The 18,971-nt window shown below is 39.4% G+C and overlaps 1 protein-coding gene across 1 annotated transcript; it reads left to right on the forward strand.

Moving 5' to 3' along the window:
* The first annotated feature begins 979 nt into the window (after window positions 1-979).
* onecut3a (one cut homeobox 3a) lies at window positions 980-18,910 on the forward strand. Its single transcript, XM_059569540.1, has 2 exons — window positions 980-2,593; window positions 13,037-18,910. Exons 1-2 carry the CDS (start codon window positions 1,537-1,539, stop codon window positions 13,339-13,341), a joined length of 1,362 nt encoding a protein of 453 aa, XP_059425523.1. The 5' UTR covers window positions 980-1,536; the 3' UTR covers window positions 13,342-18,910.
* Window positions 18,911-18,971: the final 61 nt, after the last annotated feature.

Raw genomic sequence — 18,971 nt, forward strand, 5'->3', positions numbered from 1 at the left:
CTAATTAATTTTAGCAGTGTTAATGATTATCTTTTAAAACTATTAATATATAATTATTATCTTATAACATTTTAAATATATAGGCTGTAATCTCACTACTTTAGGAGTAACCATATACAGGTTTATATATATATATATATATATATATATATATATATATATATATATATGAGTAGAACAAGGCCTACTATAGCTGAAAACTGAAGACCAGTGAATCACAAAGCCAGACCTGTATGCAAATGTAACAACTAAGTAAAGAAATCAATGTAATACATTTGCATGTTATCCTTATCCATGCAGCATCATGGAAATACAAAACAGAAATATCTCGCTGAAATGTGTCTAATGAAATTGTATGCAGCCTTAAACTTTAGTGAATATGAAGTTTGACTTTCCCCCCTTTTTTGTCTCACTTTTTTTTCTCTGTTTTAATACGTTTGTTTATTTTACTTATTTATTTCCAGGCTAGTCAACTTGCCAATAATTACATCACATGAGTTTCTGCCACAACATATATCCTCACAAAACTGCAAATAGCCCATTTGGTTGATAATGAGATTTCGTTAAACTTTCAAACGTTTAACACATATGATATGATTATATGATTAATCATGTGATCTCATGTCGTTCAAAAGGAATTTGACTATCTTATCTGCTTTGTGTTTGGGAAATCCATTAATATTTAACCATTAAGATGTTGCGCGCTGGCGCCAAGTTAAGCAACTTTATCAGGAGAAACCGATGAATCATGTCTATTAAGGAATCCCCAATAATTCAAAACAACACTGCTAGTGTCAAAGTGTGCAGATGTCGAGCCATATAAGTAAAAAAAAATCTCTAATTTAACGACAGCAGAGGGACGAATTGTGAGAGTACAAGTGAATCACCCATATTAGGTGTCTGTCTCTCTTCTGTACAACAGACAATAGGCTACTGGTGACGTCAGCCCTATAATCTGAAGCAGAGTAAGTGTAGTCTAAACCCTTTAAAAAGGCTTTAACACCTTGATGAAGTTCCACAAGGATATTTTTATCCTTTGGTTCTTTAGAAAACGTCTACCAGCGCTTTAAACAAACCAGAAACCAATAGACTCAAGAACTTGTATAGTGAAACATTAAGACTTTTTTGAGCTACAATACAACCTCAAGATCCCCACATAACCATTTTTTCTGACTTAAAAAAAAAGCTTTTTGCTGAACCTAAGAATCGCCAAAGAACCTTTATTTTGTGCGGTGCGCGCACCCGTGCACACAGGCGCACCACATCTTAAATATATTGCGCGGTCACGAGGCAGACACTCTCACTCGGTCAGCTTCGACTGTCTTTAGTAAGACGCGCGCCTCGGCGATAGATACAAGCGTTTAGACACCAGGCATACATGTGCATGCGTGGTGAAATGCTGGATTGACTAACACTGAAGATCTCGGGGATCAATGGCGCGCGGCTTTGAGATCGTTTAAAATTTATTGGAAAGGAGAGTGTGAGAGAGAAAGGGAAGAGAGAGAGAGAGAAAAAAGAAAACAGTGTCTTTCAACAATGGAACTTACGATGGAAAGCATTGGGAATCTGCACGGCGTGTCACACTCCCATCAAACGGGGGACTTGATGAACTCTCCTCACGCGCGACAGTCAGCGACACATAGGAACTTGGTGTCATCGCATGGGAGGTCAGCGATGGTGTCCAGCATGGCCTCGATACTGGACGGAGCTGGGGAGTATCGCACGGATCATTCGCTGTCCGGTGCTCTCCATCCAGCAATGACCATGTCGTGCGATTCGAGCATGAGCCTGAGCAGCACTTACACCACCCTGACGCCGCTGCAGCACCACCTGCCTCCCATATCCAACGTCTCAGAGAAATTTCACCACCACCCGCACCCTCACGCTCATCACCATCCCGCGCACCAGCGTCTCTCAGCCGGGAACGTGAGCGGCAGCTTCACGCTGATGCGGGATGACCGGGGCCTCGCGTCTATGAGCAACCTATACGGCCACTACTCCAAAGACTTGTCCGGGATGGGACCACCTTTATCGCCTCTTTCTAACGGCCTTGGGTCTTTGCACAACTCTCAACAGACTCTGAGCGCGTACGGCCCGACTGCTCACCTGGGGAACGACAAGATGATTTCTACGGGAGGCTTCGAGACTCACGCTGCGATGCTCGGCCGCGGCGAGGAGCACCTGGCGCGGGGTTTAGGGGGCCACGGGGCGGGCATTATGTCTTCTCTCAACGGCATCAACCACCACCACCACCACCACAGTCACTCACACTCTCAGGCGAACGGGTCGGTGCTGGCGGAGCGGGACAGGCAGGCAGCAGGAGGCGGCGGACAGGGTGGTGGGTCAGGGCAGGTAGAGGAGATCAACACTAAAGAGGTGGCGCAGAGGATAACGGCAGAGTTAAAGAGGTACAGCATCCCACAGGCCATCTTTGCCCAGAGGATCTTGTGTCGCTCTCAAGGAACTCTCTCGGACCTGCTGCGGAATCCCAAACCCTGGAGTAAACTCAAGTCAGGTCGGGAGACGTTCAGACGGATGTGGAAGTGGCTGCAGGAACCGGAGTTCCAGCGCATGTCGGCCCTTAGGCTTGCAGGTGAGTGAGGGTCACTGAAGTTTCCTCGTGCAAAAGTGGAAATCAAAACAATTACTCAAAATCTGTATGTTTTACTCTCATCTCCTTCCATAATATTCAATAAGGTAATCAATACACTGTGCATGGACCCACGAATACTCTTTGTTCATAATAGTTGTGCTTGACTTCTCACAGTTCACCTAAAGGCGTCTGTTCCTATTCAGACAGACAATCAAATTACAGACTGATTATGATTAAAACGTTTAGAAAGCAGACAAACAAGCCGTGTAGCCTACCCTTAAATTACAATTATTTTAGCAACATTTAAAATTATTCAGCTGAATACATTTGCTGAAGAAATATAGGTAAATAATTATAGCCACTGTCAAATTATTAGAATGTGTTTAAGACTGAGGGCAGGATAAAAAAGTTAGTCCGTGTAAAATTAAATACTGATATTTATTTTTCCAAATATTTTTTTTTAAATAATATGTTTCCATTGACTTAAAAAGTCAAAATTACTTTTGCACCAACCTGTCACCTATAGCTACTTAATTTATTTTCCTTTTCCTTCTAACTACAACACAGACAACTGTGCAATCTTGACCTTGTATTCACTCAAAAGGAAATGTGTAAAACTGAATAAAAAGGTGTGTGTACTGGACATTATCTTGGCAGAGGGGCCGCTGACCCGTCCAAACCTATCACCTCACGTCGTATTTCAGTTGTGGGTTCAATTAACCAGGATATAGTGGCATATTTTAGTTCCAGTCAATGCCCCGTCGAAAAGCACTTAATGGAATGTAAATTGTTCCTTTGCGCATTTAAAGTTGTTCTGGTAAATAAAGATTTAAACGCTATTCAGTTGTCCTCTTAAGTGCCGTTGCTGTTAAAGCTAATTGGGCATCGAGATTTTTTTTCCCTTCCACACCCTATTAAAATGAAGTTACCCTAAACGGAAGACAAACTCTATACTGCTACAGGTAGTAACTTAGATGTATAATAACTCGGTGTGTTTCGGGCAACTTAACTTTTACACTTTACAACGCGTCCATAATAACAACGATTCATGATGCTATCATTACACAAGGACTTTAAACTGTGACCCTTTAAATAATGTTTATATATATATATATATATATGCGTAAAATATTTTTTTACTTTTTATCTTTTAGAAGAAGTGCTATTGTTTAGGTTTATTAACTATTGTTAAAATTGTAATGTGACAAACCCCGGCATTCTTTAAATAAAATAATACCTTTTATAAAAAATAAAAACCCTTGCACGTCTCGGATTTATAGTAATTTTCAATGAGGAATTACTATGGTATGCAAATAACAAAAGCAAGTGCATTTAAACGAGCCATTATGCACTGCGCACATGTAGAAGTTGGGGGGTTGTGTTTCATAGAGAGTCTGGGAATACTCGTTCACTACATCAATCAATAAATTCAAATTACTATTCCAAATTCATCACAGTCACAAAAATCAATGCAGTGGCACTGCTTGGCTAATGTGAAAATGCCTGTGTCTGTCGGATCATTTGGTAGTGTTCTTCTGGGATGCTGAAGCGTCCTTTTTGGGACATAAAGCTAGTTAAAAACAAACACAAATAATATTTTATAATATATACAAATTTACAAATTAATATATTGCAAATCAGCAAGTCACGCGTATATACGACATAGAAATTGCAATCCTCAAATGCTGCGCAATGCGCAATGTTGTATTAGCGATGAAAAACAATTCGCCTCGCAGCATCTGTGCTGTATTCAACACTCCATCTCAATGTATTTGGCCCAATCAATAAAGAGATCAATAAAGATAGCCAGTACATCTATCAGTTATACCGGCTCAGCACTCTCTCCCATTGGACTCTGGACTTACCTACTGTTTCGTTTAGCAGAAAGGATGCAGATTTTACAGTGTATCATATGGAGTCTCCCCTGTAGTCATGAGCGCGAGAGAACAAAAGCAACACAATAGAACAATATGTTTATATACGCAATGTACCACGACGAGATTGTACATTTTTTCTTATAGAATTTTAAACTTAATGTAATTTAAGGCCTGTTATCTAAATTGCTTGCATAGCATCCTTATGGGAATTCTACCCACCACCATGTCCTTCTGTGTTTTCTTAAACCACAATTTCTGGTAAACTACACAGATAATAATTAGTCTCTCGCATGAAATTGCGCCCAATCAATCATTTAGAATTGGTATTACATGTTTTAGCCTATATACAATTTAACGCTGAAGTGGAATGTTTGCTTTTCACTCAACATCATCCTTCTCCTCCTCATCAAAATGACTTCCAGGCTCGCCTCCAGTTCTCAGCCCACGAGGATGGACGCAATTGATTTAGGATTAGCGAATCGAGGCACTTCCAGGGGAGACGGGGTTTGGCAGGCCAAGAAAATGATCGATGTCGACCTTAATAATTGATAGAGCCAGAAGTGAAAAATTAAGATGCGGTCACCTGTTTGGTAAACTCATGCATGTAAGCCGTTTTTAAATATGATTATTAAAGGATGTTCGAAGTGAATCTTTTCCCCCTCAAGCAAATTCCATTGCCTGCATCTTTAGACCCACAGTGTGGATGCCCCATGTGACTAGTCTCGCATCATAGTTTGGGTCTATATAAAAAGCAGTGAATTTGTATTGATTTATTTTGCTCGGTTTGCGATTTCAATTGCTTGAGTTGAACCAAATCAGAGGAACTTCACTTTCGTCCCCTCCCCCTTTAGCCTACTGCCTTACTCTAATCTTAAAGATAGGGTGTCTCCCTTATGCGCATTATTTAATGACTTACAGGGAGTCGACTTTGAAATGTATTCATATCCAATGTTACGTCGAGGATCATCTTTTTTTCTGTTTTTTTTTTTTTACTAATTTAAAGAGGTGAATCTTCAATCTAAACACTGTGATGTTTATGTGTGAATCTTAAGTCTAAAAAAACTAAATCTACTTTAGTTCTGACTACGCACTTCAAAGGCAAAGCTCGAGCAGCGAACTGTTGCTATGGTAACCACGTAAGCGAACGCTACTTCGCTTTGTAGGCCTCAATTAACTGAATGGCGACGATTTTTGTTGTTACTTAAACGCTGCTCAAAATTCATTCTAATCTAGGCGTACTTGTAGCCTAAATAAAACAATACATAGCCTACGAATATAATAATTTATTATTTGCTAACAACGTGTATATGCGCAAGTTTGCTTGAGACGTAGGTGCCATTGCATTTATATTTAGATTTATGTCCACATATGGCATATGTCTATTCTGCTTTACAACGTTATGTTTTAACCTTATTTGCAACAGTAAATGTAACTGACAGTCAACACAGTAAACCAGCTCCTTACTCCTGTGCTTTAAAATAATTAAGGACTCCGTAACATATGTACACGCCAACATAAGATCTAACACTGTTGCTCTATAATGCGTGCAGTAGGCTACTGTCTCCGCGAGCTTAAGTTTTCATGATCAATCTCTGTGCTCGCCCGCCAAAATGGATCGATAGGAGAGAGTGACCTTTAAATCAAATTGCTAAGAGACCGTGCCGCCTAGGAGGAGAGCATCAAAGGGTTAAATTGCATTGCGTCACCACTAAATTTTCCTGTGGTGGTGGTAGTTGGGGGGGGGGGTAATTTTATCATAGCTGATATTACAGAACAACACCTCCAACTCGATTAAATCACGGCATAAAGCACTTGGGCATGTAGTAAATATATTTTATTTCTTTATCTGATGCATAGTGACCTGAAAACTAGTTCCACTATAAACACAAATGTTATTTTTCTTACGTTTCCTGTTAGGGAAATTTTTTTGGTCTACTGTAAATCTTTCTCTGCAAAATAATTGTAATTATTGAATTCATTAGCATTGACACTTTGACAATGTAATAGGCATGTCAACTGTCTATCAAAATCATAGATCAAAATGCAAATACATAAGAACATAATTGCAAAAATAACTTTCTTAAATTATATATATGTATATATGTGTGTGTGTGTGTGTGTGTGTGTGTGTGTGTGTGTGAGCATTTTTAACATAGGTGTATGCAAACCAATAATTGGCAAAAACAATAACAACAACAACAAAACCTAACCCTATAGTGAATAAAAAAAAACATTCAAACTGACCAGGGATGTGTTTTCCTAAAGCAACTAGTCACAAGTTCCATCAAAAGATTTCAGTGGAACTAACTACCATAGTTAGCTAACAATGCTTTTGGGAAACACACCCCAGTGTGGTTAGATTCAAAACCACATGTTTCCTCCAGAGGCTGAGAGACTGGCTGGTTACTGACACATCTTTGAGGCATCAAGGGCCATTTAACAATGTAGTGACTCTATTGGTATGCCATTACACCATTTACACACACATTGAGCCCACAACATGCCAAATTAGTCAATCAGACCAACTTGTAACAGCTGTGATACCCAGAGTCAAACATCGTTTAGTGTTACAGCATCGAGAGTTTTAGTTTGTCAACATTTTGAAATATTCTCTGAAGTTAAAGTCTTACAAATAAAGATCGTAATAATGATTCTTCAGATTCCGGAAAGGACAACCTTCCTAGAAAGCCCCCACAAGAACTATTTTTGCTGTATGGTTCTTCGGAGATGGAAAATTAGTTTTTGATGTTACAACATGCCTTCTCTAAATCTGATCACTAGTACAAAAGAAGAAATGTAAAAACGTTTTGGTTTTGACTGGAATCTTTTTTTTTCTTTTTTTTCTGTATAGTTGAGCATGTTCAATGACCGCTTGAGTCCACAAAATAAATGAAACCTATTGATCAATCCTGTGGTATTTTCAGAGGTTTTAAGTGTTCTTTCAAGACTTTGTGGAGGGTGTCTGGTCCCTCAACCCTTCAGACCTCTTAAACTCACTTCACTGTAATTGCAGGTCAAGCAGTCTTTACAACCAAACACATGCCAATGTGTCGATATGCCTATAGAGAGGATGTTTAACTTAAACAACAGTTTTATTAGACTGTTCAATTATTGATCTCACCTCAACAGCCCTGTGTTATGATCCTGTCAACATTAATGAGATGAGTAAGAAATGCTTAGTTCTTAAAACTAATGTTTTGAGTACTAACTTGTACAGTAGTTAACCTACAGGTTTGGCCCTTTACCTCGCCCACCACCCGCCTTCATGGCTAACTCAGCAGAATCGGCCCCTGTCAAAACAGCGACCTTTGAGACTATTAGCACCAAGTCACGCTGATAAAACCAGTGCACATCCAATAAATCAAATCAGAGAGAAAGATAAAATCGATCCATGATAAGCCCTAAAGAAATGGTAGCCTACCAGTGGGTTGTTTCAGAGGTGTGAGACTTTTAAATGTCATGTGCTTGTTTAGTCAGGCAACTGGAAAAAAGCAGAAAAAGGTGTAACCTCATTAGGAATGTTCTAGAGTGACAACAAGCCTCACCCACATCATACTAACTCCACATATCAGCTGTAGTGTGTCCCAACCCAGACCCTTTAACAGATTATCCATTATAAATTTAGATTTTCACACTTATGTCTCTGTAATTGCACTAATGTTAAATATTTTTGACTGTACACACGCATACTCATGCAAAACACACCCCAGTTGCTGATGAAAGCAATTCATATTCATACATGGGCAATTTCATGACACACTGACTTTAAGGCTTTTATGGGGTGGTGTTGGCGCAGTGGATAAGACCCACGTCTTTGGCGTGAGAGACCCGGGTTCGAATCCACTGTGAGACACCAATGTGTCCCTGAGCAAGACACTTAACCCCTAGTTGCTCCAGAGGCGTGCGACCTCTGACATATATAGCAATTGTAAGTCGCTTTGGATAAAAGCGTCTGCTAAATGAATAAATGTAAATGTAAATGTAAGGCCACTGCAGGATAGGCCTCTATGGTAGCCACTCCGCTCCCAAATTCAGCTCAATCCGCACTATATGCATCGATCATCGGCAGACTGGTCGGCGGAGCGCCGCGGCCAGTCATCGATCCTTGCACTCCCTCAGTCCTCCCACTTGAAATCCAAGAGAGTGCACTAACACCTCTGGCTTTCACAGGAGACACAATTTATTTGTTTATTTAGACTTTGTGAAGTCAAGAACCACTGGACTGAATGGTTATTATTATTTCAAGTAGCCATGATGATGAACCCAAATTTAACCCTCAAAGGCATAACCTGCCATGGGACTATAGGGCAAAATGTATTCCTATACTTCAAACAATGTATTCCTATACTTCAAACATGTATAACTGCCTTTGATGACTAGAAGTCTGCCCCTTACATTTCACTGTACCTTCAAAGACACACACTGTATTCTGTAATATCAATAATTTATCAGGGCAATGATTCATATCTAAGATTTGAACATATAAGACTGATAACCATCTGAAACGTAGAACATAGTTTGCTGATTAGACACTATACACTGCACTTAGGGTGTAACAATTACGGTATTTAAGGCAACAAATTACAAGTGAATTGTTCTTTTAATGTTTTATGTTAAACTACAGAAAAAAAAGAAAAAAAAACCTGATCACTCCAAAATATCATCCGCACGCACACCGAAAATACTTAGGCTACACACGCTTCACTATAGTACGAAACTACATATTTATATAGTAGCCTAATTTATAACATTTATGTTGTTTACATTTTCCTTGTTTTTATTTCTTCAATATTCTCTTCTTCAACTCAAACATCCTGACGTAAGTTCATGGCTAATGATTTGCGTTAATGTGTTAATGCTTCAATAACTAACCGACTTTCTTAACAGGTTGAGTTGTCATTTCAATTTACCTTGCTAACATTAGCATACTGATCTTTCCTTATTGCATTACACCAAATTTAGTCGAGTATTTAGAGAAAGCCTTAAGCACAATGTTGTTTACAAGAAGAGCTTACCAATTAACACAATATTCTAGCAGATGAAAATGGAAAAAAAGGTAAAAGAAAGAAACTGACGCATAAAGGTGTTATTTTCTAACCCTGTTTACATATTTCAAACAGTATCTCGTTATTTGACTTTTTCAGTTATTCAAATAAGCCTATTATACTGAATTTGTATACAGCTTATGCACATTATCATAGTTGATGAGCATAATGAACATAAAAAACGAAACAAAAACAAACAAAAACTAAACATTTAAAAAAATCAAATGATAGGAGAAAGATAAGAAATGCTTAAATCTAAGTGCTCTCATTACAAAACTCACTTGTACATAGTCAAATAGATTAAGCCTCATTTATTAAAAATAAATAAGCGTCAGGCATCTATTCGCGGTAAATATAGGCCTACGGAGTAGCTAATATAAAGACGTACCTGCGGTTGGCCAAAGTCCCACATCGAGACTAATTAATACTATCAGAGGCCATACATAAATGAGGTTTTCTGAACACGTGTAGCTGTGTTTTTTAGTCATTATTCAGAATCTGCCGTGTGTTCTCATTTGTCATTGCCCACACTGCACAGCACGCAGCGCTATTCATTTGGTGTTATTTCGACTCAGCACCCCATTGGTACGAGGCAGGCCTACCATAGTTTCTGGCACATTACCAGAACAATTTTCATGTAACTATAGTTAATTAGATGAAATTAATTTAAAAAACGAATTATTTACGGATTTATTGACCGGTATTGAACACCACAGGCCTACCGCGCTATCACTGGTGTGTAGCAAGGCAAGTGAGAAACTGCCCCGCTGGAGAAAAGTTCGGAGTCGGGTTTTTCCTTCACCATCTTAGATATTTGCACAGCCTACATGGAGTCATTACATTTAAAGGGGGTCCCTTTTATGATGTAAAGGTAATGTTAAATTTAATAAGCCTGTTAATACGCAAAAAAAGGAATAAAAATTTATACACACACACACACATAGCCTATATATATAATCATAGACTAATTAGGCCTATTTTACGAATTAATTCTCAACAAAGTCCACTTTGTTATCATGATATTGTACAGTTTATTACTATCCTAATTATTAAAAAAAAAAGGATATTAAGAACTATGATTTAAATGATCCTTCTATAGTGTCATGATCTTGAGTACAAGACTAGTAATAATGGCTAAACGAACTGTAAATTGTCAACCCTGTTACCGTGAAAAAAAAAATCATATTTTTTTCAACATATTTTTTACGTTTAACTTGAGAAGGCACAACGAAATTTAATAAAACTTTAAGGCATTTTTTGTATAACATAATTGAAAATCTTAAAGAAATATAGATAGACCCATGAACAGAAACCTTTTAAAAACGAAATTGCACCCATTTTGTGAAACGACCGTTGCGCTCAACTGCTGTGCATGCAACAGAAGAGATGTCAGATGAAAGCCTTCAACAACTGCGAATATTAAGGTTTGTATAACGTTCTATAATCATAAACATCAGAACAAGATTCTGTCAGCTCTGTATGGAACAGATCATTTAAGCTACTGAGAGAGAGAGACAGAGAGAGAGAGACAGACAGAGAGAGAGAGAGAGAGAGAGAGAGAGAGTCAGAGTCAGAGCCAGCCTGGTTTTATTTAGAATTTGTGAAATTTATCAAACGTGCTAATAAGAGAGTCCGTCAAAAAATCCCATCCGAACATTTCAATTCACTCTTTGTCACTCATTGGCTTATTTCTTTCTGTACAATATATTTCTGCTTCTGTCCAGCTCTCTGCTCACTGTAGCTCTAAAGTCTGCAGCTATCGATTTTTCTCCTTTTCTACGCCGAGCCTGGTTCAGTAATCAGGACCCCCTTCCCAACCGATCGATCAATATTGATTACAAAATCTTACGCCTGTAAACCGTTTACACCAGGGAATAGCGCCAGCGACACCTGCTGGTAGATTTTAACACCGAACACAGCCTAGGTTTTTTTTTTGGATAGCCTATAAATATTTAAAATCGCTACTGTTGGAGTAGGCTACTGAAAACCGCGGGGAAAAAAACCAAAATGACGTTCAAAAACAAAAGCCTCAAGTAAATCTTGCTGAAAGGTGGTCTGCGTCAGATAAGCTGATGTTTGCGTTTTCAGACGTAGTTATTTCGGTCGAGCAACACAGACGACTCATTACAATTTAAAAGGCTTTAAAGCTTCATCATTCACTCCAGACTCCGCGCTCAGAGACACATTTATGCGATAGGAGTAATGTTATGCGAAAACAAATATTATAGGCACGTTAAAGTATCGTGAACATTTAAACGGTACACTTCAAGTGTACAATGCATTTAACACAATGCGCTCGTTCGGTTGTGTGTGTGTGTAAACGCAGAATGGCTGATATGGAATCTGAATATGATGGATGCGGTCCAGGCAGTTAGACGCCTGTAGTAAACTGATTTGACTGCGAGAGGTGCCGAGATCAATGGGCCTCAGCTCAGTGTAATTAGATACATGGCACCACAGTTTGGCTCCAGTCACTCCACAAACGCACACAGACAGATAACATCCGAATAAGACGCAAAGAGCTGCTGCTTTTACAGACTACTGAAGCGATGGAGGAAAGAAATAAATGATCCATTCACAAAAAAAACGCTGAGAGAAGCAAAAGGTCTGTGAGTGCATTGGAAAAAAAACCAATAATAAAACATCTAGTGTAAAAAATAAATATAAAATGTTGCAAAAAAGGCATTTGATTTCCTTTGCACATAATACAATTTGTACGTGTGAGCTGTAAACGAACCAAAACATTTCTGGGCATACTCATGTTTCCTAACACTTTGGAAGGTTTACTGCCCTCAAGTAGGCATTCAGAACCTCTCTCTCTGCATTGCCGGGACAGAAACATATACAGGGAGGTGGTGGTGTGAGTTTAAGGCAGTTCGAAAATACTCTGCCTCTCTTAGGTCCGTGCCCTCCAGTGGCCTCTGTTTGAAGTCGCAGACTACAGACCTGCTGGAGGGCCGTTCAGACCGAAGTCTCTGCGGACGAACCCACCTCCAAAAACAGACACATACACACTAAAATAGATGAGTCAATACCCCCCCTTGCTTCTCTCCTTTTTTATTCGTCTTTGTTTTCTTTCCTTTTTTCTCTCTCTCTCTCTCTCTCTCTCTTTTCTTTCTTTCTCTCACACACAAAGACCCCTACTTTTGTATACCAGTCACTCACTCTCCTACTGTGAGCCGCAACTGCATTAATATTGAATCAAACAGCAGTGTCTCCAACGACCAGGCTGAGGTGCTCACCGCTGGCCTGCTCTGTCTGCTCTCTTTAAAGGGATGGTTTTTGACCTCCGGGGAGATAGAATGGATTTGTCTTAAATCACTATTAATCCACAGCCAAACAGGAGAGTCTGAACATTTCGACTCCCTGCGAAGCCGTTCATCTTTGGGATTTGCTCCGAAATAGGGCATTTCAGTATGTAGAGCAAACACGAGGCTAATGAATTTTTTTTGTTCTTCTCCGTTTTCTTTGTCCACTTCCCTTTCCCTGATCTTTCTTGTTCATCCTACTGATCCCCACAGCTTGCAAACGGAAGGAACAGGAGCAGCACAAGGAACGCAATATGGCACCCAAGAAGCAGCGTTTGGTCTTCACCGACCTGCAGCGCCGCACACTCATCGCCATTTTCAAGGAGAACAAGCGGCCCTCGAAGGAAATGCAGCTGACCATCTCGCAGCAGCTGGGACTGGAACTCAACACCGTCAGCAACTTCTTCATGAACGCACGTCGCCGCTGCGTCGACCGCTGGCATGAGGAACACCATCACGGCCATGTAGCCAGTCCCAGCCAGCCAGGCACCTCCGCCACCACCTTCTCCAAGGCTTAAATCGAAATCCCTTTTCCCCTGGGTGGCTGAGACTGGATCAGTCCAACCTCACAGTCACCCGTTGCGTGCCAATCAATCCCACTGCTGCCAAAAATGGCGATGTTTCATGTTAAATGCAACCTTTTACTTTGGGACTGTTATGAAATCAAGCCAAACATCTCCACATGGAAAAGCACCACATTATATTCAAATAAACCACAACGAAGTGAGCTGAAATGGTCTGTTTGTGCGGTTGAGGACAAACGAGCACTTTCACAGCTCATGGCACAGAAGGCTTGTTACTCAAGCAAGGTTGTCAAAGAATGCTACCACCTGCATCATCACTCTCGGGCCCATGGCGGCACAATTCCCTAATGGCCAGTTGTTTCACTGAGGCTCTCAGATCATATGCAAAGCTAATGAATTGAGAGACTAATCGATACAGACAGAAAAGCGAAGGACGTCGACCTCTACTGAAGGTGAAATGGAACGAGCTCCTACAACAAGGACTCGCACATTCGCCCAGCTCGGCTCTCCTTACGGATTATTTTGCACAGATGGAAATGGAGGGCTGGACTGAGATGTTTCATGGCACTTGTGGTTAACAAGTGTTCTTATAATCCAAACTGTCCATAATGCAACAAGCAAACCAGTCGAGAACTGTCTTCAAGTCTGGGGACAAAATACTGGACCATTTTTCGCAAACGGTGCACCCTTTCTGATCTCGACAGACTGCGACTTATGATATTTCATATTTATGAATAAAATATTTTTCATTCCGTGTAGGATAGGCCAAATGTCAAGACAGGTACAGCCAAACACAACAAGGCACATTTTAAACACGTATGGAAATATTTGTTACGAAATGTTACATCCACACGCAACTGAAATCTTACTAACAAATCAAATATATTGTTTATCCTGTTTAGTAGACAAGGGGTAAACACAGTTTAAAATGTTACATTAAATCTAGTGCCAATAATGTTTGCCTTAATATAATATAAAAGTTCACATACTCTCAGCCAGAGTCCACTCCCAAACTGGAATTATGTGCTATAGCAACCAACAATCATCTTTTAAAAAGAATCAGAGAAAAATATGAAAATAATCATTGCTTTAAAATCATTTAGTACAGCTAGTCTGTAATAAAACCATCTGAAAAGGAAGAAATATCTCTACAGCAACACAATAGAAACAGAAAAACACTAAAACCATTTCTCCTCCTCTTTAATCCCTATTTTTCTTTTGATCTCTCTCCCACTTGCGTTCTTTTCATAATATTAAAGCGGGTAATTGGTACATATTTCTATTTCTTATTAAACTTGTGATCTGTGCATATGTAAGGCACCTTGTTGATCATTTGGAAAATTCATTAAAAAAAAAAAAGGACTTTCTACAAGAATAACCAAACTTGGGTGGACTGCAGAAGGACATCTCTGCATTGCATGTAATACCACAGGTTATAAGAGAATGAACTTTCACTGACTGTGAAAGAGATATCGCTCTCTCTTGGCTCTGTTGAAGAGTAAACATACAAAAAAAAAACATGAATTCCACCCACAATTCTCCCAAAATCCTTGAAAAACCCTGCCAAATGGGTGTGAAACAAGGGTGCAACCTTACCTCCGTGGGGAGATGTTCAAAATCGAAGAGGAGTCTTTTTTTTGTGTCTTTGAATGCAACAGTAGCATTTCTGGAAATGTTGCAGGACTTGCTGAATGGATAAAAGTGAGCACTGTTAATGCAATGATGCTCTGAGCATTGATTTATAAGTAGGCCCAGACGGAATCTGCAAACATTTCAGGTGAGAAATCAGCGCAAATATGGTGCAATGTGTAGCTGAAAGCATAATCAAATTAGCCAAAATATGTAAGAAATGAACGTTCAAGGGGCAGCGGACGTGCAGAATTCTGTAAATGACGGACTATCGAAATCTGCAGGAATCTTTCACAGGATTTATACATAGATTCCATGTGGGCCTGATTATTAGCATTAAGAGAGAGCAGATTTGTGCTACACAAATCAGCAGGTTTCAGTATGTACATTAGCTGATAAACTGGACCTTTTGTTTGTAGTGAGAACCAGTGTGGCTACCTCACTGAGCTGGGTGGTTTGTGAAACAGCCACTGATACCAAAGATTCTTTGACCTGCCAGTCCTGTGCTGCCAAAGGGAGGAATACACACCAAATACCAAAAGCCCAATAGCATAACCAAAGCTGAATGCAAATGAATTCTTACTTAAAGGTGGTATATACATACTCATACAGTGCAGTCAGACTGCATAGCACCCCACTGAGGGATGCGGCTGCTATGCAGATTGAGTTGAGTGCCTTTTTCCTTCAACAACGGGTGGGACTGCTCTGAAATACTCGCATATACACACACAGAAGCACACACGCTTTGACAGTTTACACACGGAACGCGTTTTTGAGGCACATTGCGCTGGTTTTTCATCGTGTTTCTATAAAGATGCGCTACATCGGTGTTTCGACCGTTGAGCCGCGTCCCGCGCTATTTTTCAGTGTCTCGCGCCATTTAAAGGCGCCGTGTATGGTTTTAAAAACGCGCCTGGGATTGTGAGCTACTTTCCATTCCTAAGTGCAGCGTTTCGGGTTTTTAACCGAGAAAACGTGTTCTGTGTGCACGGCACCTTGCAAACTTATGCTACCATGCAATTGTACAGTACGCAGGCATAGACATTGAAGCAGGGGGCGATTATAACGTTAGTTTGATATAAACTGGTGTTTAAGCACTTTATAATTCCAACTTTATTATTTTTCCAGTATCACTTAACTGTAATTATTTGGGCTAAGAGCCCTTTTAAAAAACGCCCAGGTTTATTTCGCATTAAGCTTGTCTTGAGAGTGAGGCCAGTTTATTTTATTTGCACTGGCGATCATTCGCATAATATCTTTAAATGTTAGTTAGCATCATGTACTTGCACCCTTATTTCATATTTCAGTATGCCGCAGTACTGTACCCACATAATGGCCTATTTTCAGGAGCACTTTCTAGTTTAAATCAAGATATCATAAAATCAACTAAAATACCAGACAGGACTTTAACCTGAACAATTTGATTCTCTACAGCTACCATTTTAGTCCAGAACAAGTTTAGAATATAGGGTAACCCTTTTTTTTGACAATTTGAATATCAAAGATTTAAACAGGTGCAAGTGATCCAGGAGAAGAGGCCATTTTAAGAAACACATTAAACCAGTTCCCCTCATTTATTTCTCCCATTGGAAACCACACGCATTTGGCAGGAAGTTGTTGACAATTGATTCTGAAATACCTCAAATGTTTTGTGTAAAGTTTATGTAATTAAGATTAAACTAATGCTAATTACAATGAGTACACTAACACTACTAAGACTACTAATAGTTAGTTTTTGAACTTGTGACTTGAAGCTTTATACTGTTAAATTGTGATTTTGTTGGTGTTGTTGTTTGGTTGACTCATTTGCCAATTTCTTGTCTATTATTATTATTATTTTGATCAAGGGCGGTACATGATTCTTTATAAAAGAAAGACATCTGAATGTTTAGACAAATCATGAAAAGGAAAAGGATTTGAGAGTAGAAGCAAAAAAATAAATAAATAAATTGATGGACGACGACAGAAAATAGCAGTCACAAATACACTGAATTTCCAATATATGCATCAAGTTTCTAATGATTTGTTTCCGCATTATTTAAATGTTAATTTATTTTTTTTCTTTATTTAAAGCTCGATTGTGTAAAGTGCTCTGAGCATTTATTTAAAAAATAATGAAAAAACAAACTCCTTCCATTTGAAGTGGTGGAGACACTTTTTCCTGCATGACTATTGTATACTGTATAGAGCAAAGCTGGATCGACCTGGACTTTGATAGGAGCGACTAGGATGAATAGACCCCGGGGGAAGTTGGACATGGGTGGGAAGGGTGGTAAAAGTGTTGGAGGGGTTTTGTGAGTTTTGTCACTGTTGTTTTCCACTGGTTGTGTGCATGTATTGTTGCAGCCCTCTCTGCTCTCCTTGTATTTCTTTTATGTATATAACTCTTTATAATTGGGCATGGCCGTGTATCCTGGGCAACTGAACTTGGTCATTGACCCCTATGTACACACATCTCCTCTTCTGAAATGTAATCTTGTGTGCATTTGTTTACATGTGGAGTGTTTCTCGATTTGGGTTGCACACCATTTCACACAAAACTGGAATGCTATTGGCCAGTTTTTTTTGCAACAGACCCCTCCAACCAGAAATGGTCTCTCATTGACTGTAAAACAGCATCACGTACATCATGTTTCTCTCCGGGTCTGTCTGCAGATCCAACCCCCCCAATCACACTGTGCTCTTCCTCTTCTGTTACCTGTCAATCAATCAGAACCAAGTGTCTTTGTGATGGTAGAAGACAATCAGTTTCAAAACAAGGAGAAAAAATGGTAGAGAAGACAGACTGAGAGGAGGAGGACAAGAGGAAAAAGGAAAGAGGTTCTCACAGGTTTCAAGTAGGTAACTGCTGCCCTATTTAGGTTGCTGCGGTGCTTATGGTGTGCAGCGTTAGCTAACTTTGCAAACACTCTTTTCTGATAATCCAGCATTGCATAGTAATGCATCAAAAACATTCAAGTCTTTAAAGGAGATTTAACTCCCATAAGACATTTACCACCAAAAATGGACAAAAGAAGCAACAGTTTGGCATTTTAATGCCAACCGTGATGCTAACAACTAATGTTCACTCTAGCATCTAGCTACATTTTGTCTCACTTAGAGGTTTAGTTCACCCAAAACTCCACCTGACACAGAACAGCATACGCTGTTTACGTTCAGTGGATACTCTCCAAAATGGCACCAGGGAGGAGACGAATTGTTGAACAACGTCATTATTATTTTTTCCCATCAAAAATGTATTCCCGTAGCTGTCATTTTTGGGTTGAACGATCCCTTTAACTACTCCCACACTGCTGGACTTAATCGAAAAGATTTAAGTCTAGCAGTGTGTACTGAAAAGAGCTATTGCAGACAAGTGCGAACAATGCTCCTAATAACCACAAACCAGTCAATAAAGAGCTGCCGAGGCTAGCTGTCTTTGCAGAGAGAACTATGTAAAAATACAAAGAAAAGAAAAGCCTTTACCTCAATCTTAATCGATGTGGTTGGTTCAGGTTTTTTTCAAGTTCCTCAAAATCCACTTCAGTCACTAGGATGGTGTTCAAGAATACCTGTGTTAAAACACTTGAAATGTTACCTGCTAAATAAACCGTATTAAACTAGCCTTCACTTCAGTGGGATTAACAAATCTGGTTTGTTGGTTTTTATAAATGCTTTGGGCATTTGGCAGGCTAATAGACCAACTAAATGATAAGCTAACCTAGCTAAGACCAGCAAACCATCTTGAGCTGGTTTAACTGTTTTTTTTTAAGCAGGGGATGGCAGACTAGCAAATTAGCCTAGATTATTTAATACTGAAAGACTATATATAGGGAGGAGTGTTTGCAAAGTAAAAAGCTCATGCACATAAACTCCTCTTAGAGCACATCTACCCAAACCAAAGATTGATCCAAGGGTAAAGACAATCCAAAAAAATAAAAATAAATAAATAACAATCAGTGTGTGTTTCTGAAGCTATTGAGATGCCTGGCTGACTATATTTGACAGGTGTAAAG

The sequence above is a fragment of the Carassius carassius genome, chromosome 16 (genome assembly GCF_963082965.1).
Source record: "Carassius carassius chromosome 16, fCarCar2.1, whole genome shotgun sequence".
In the NCBI taxonomy this organism is placed as follows: Eukaryota; Metazoa; Chordata; class Actinopteri; order Cypriniformes; family Cyprinidae; genus Carassius; species Carassius carassius.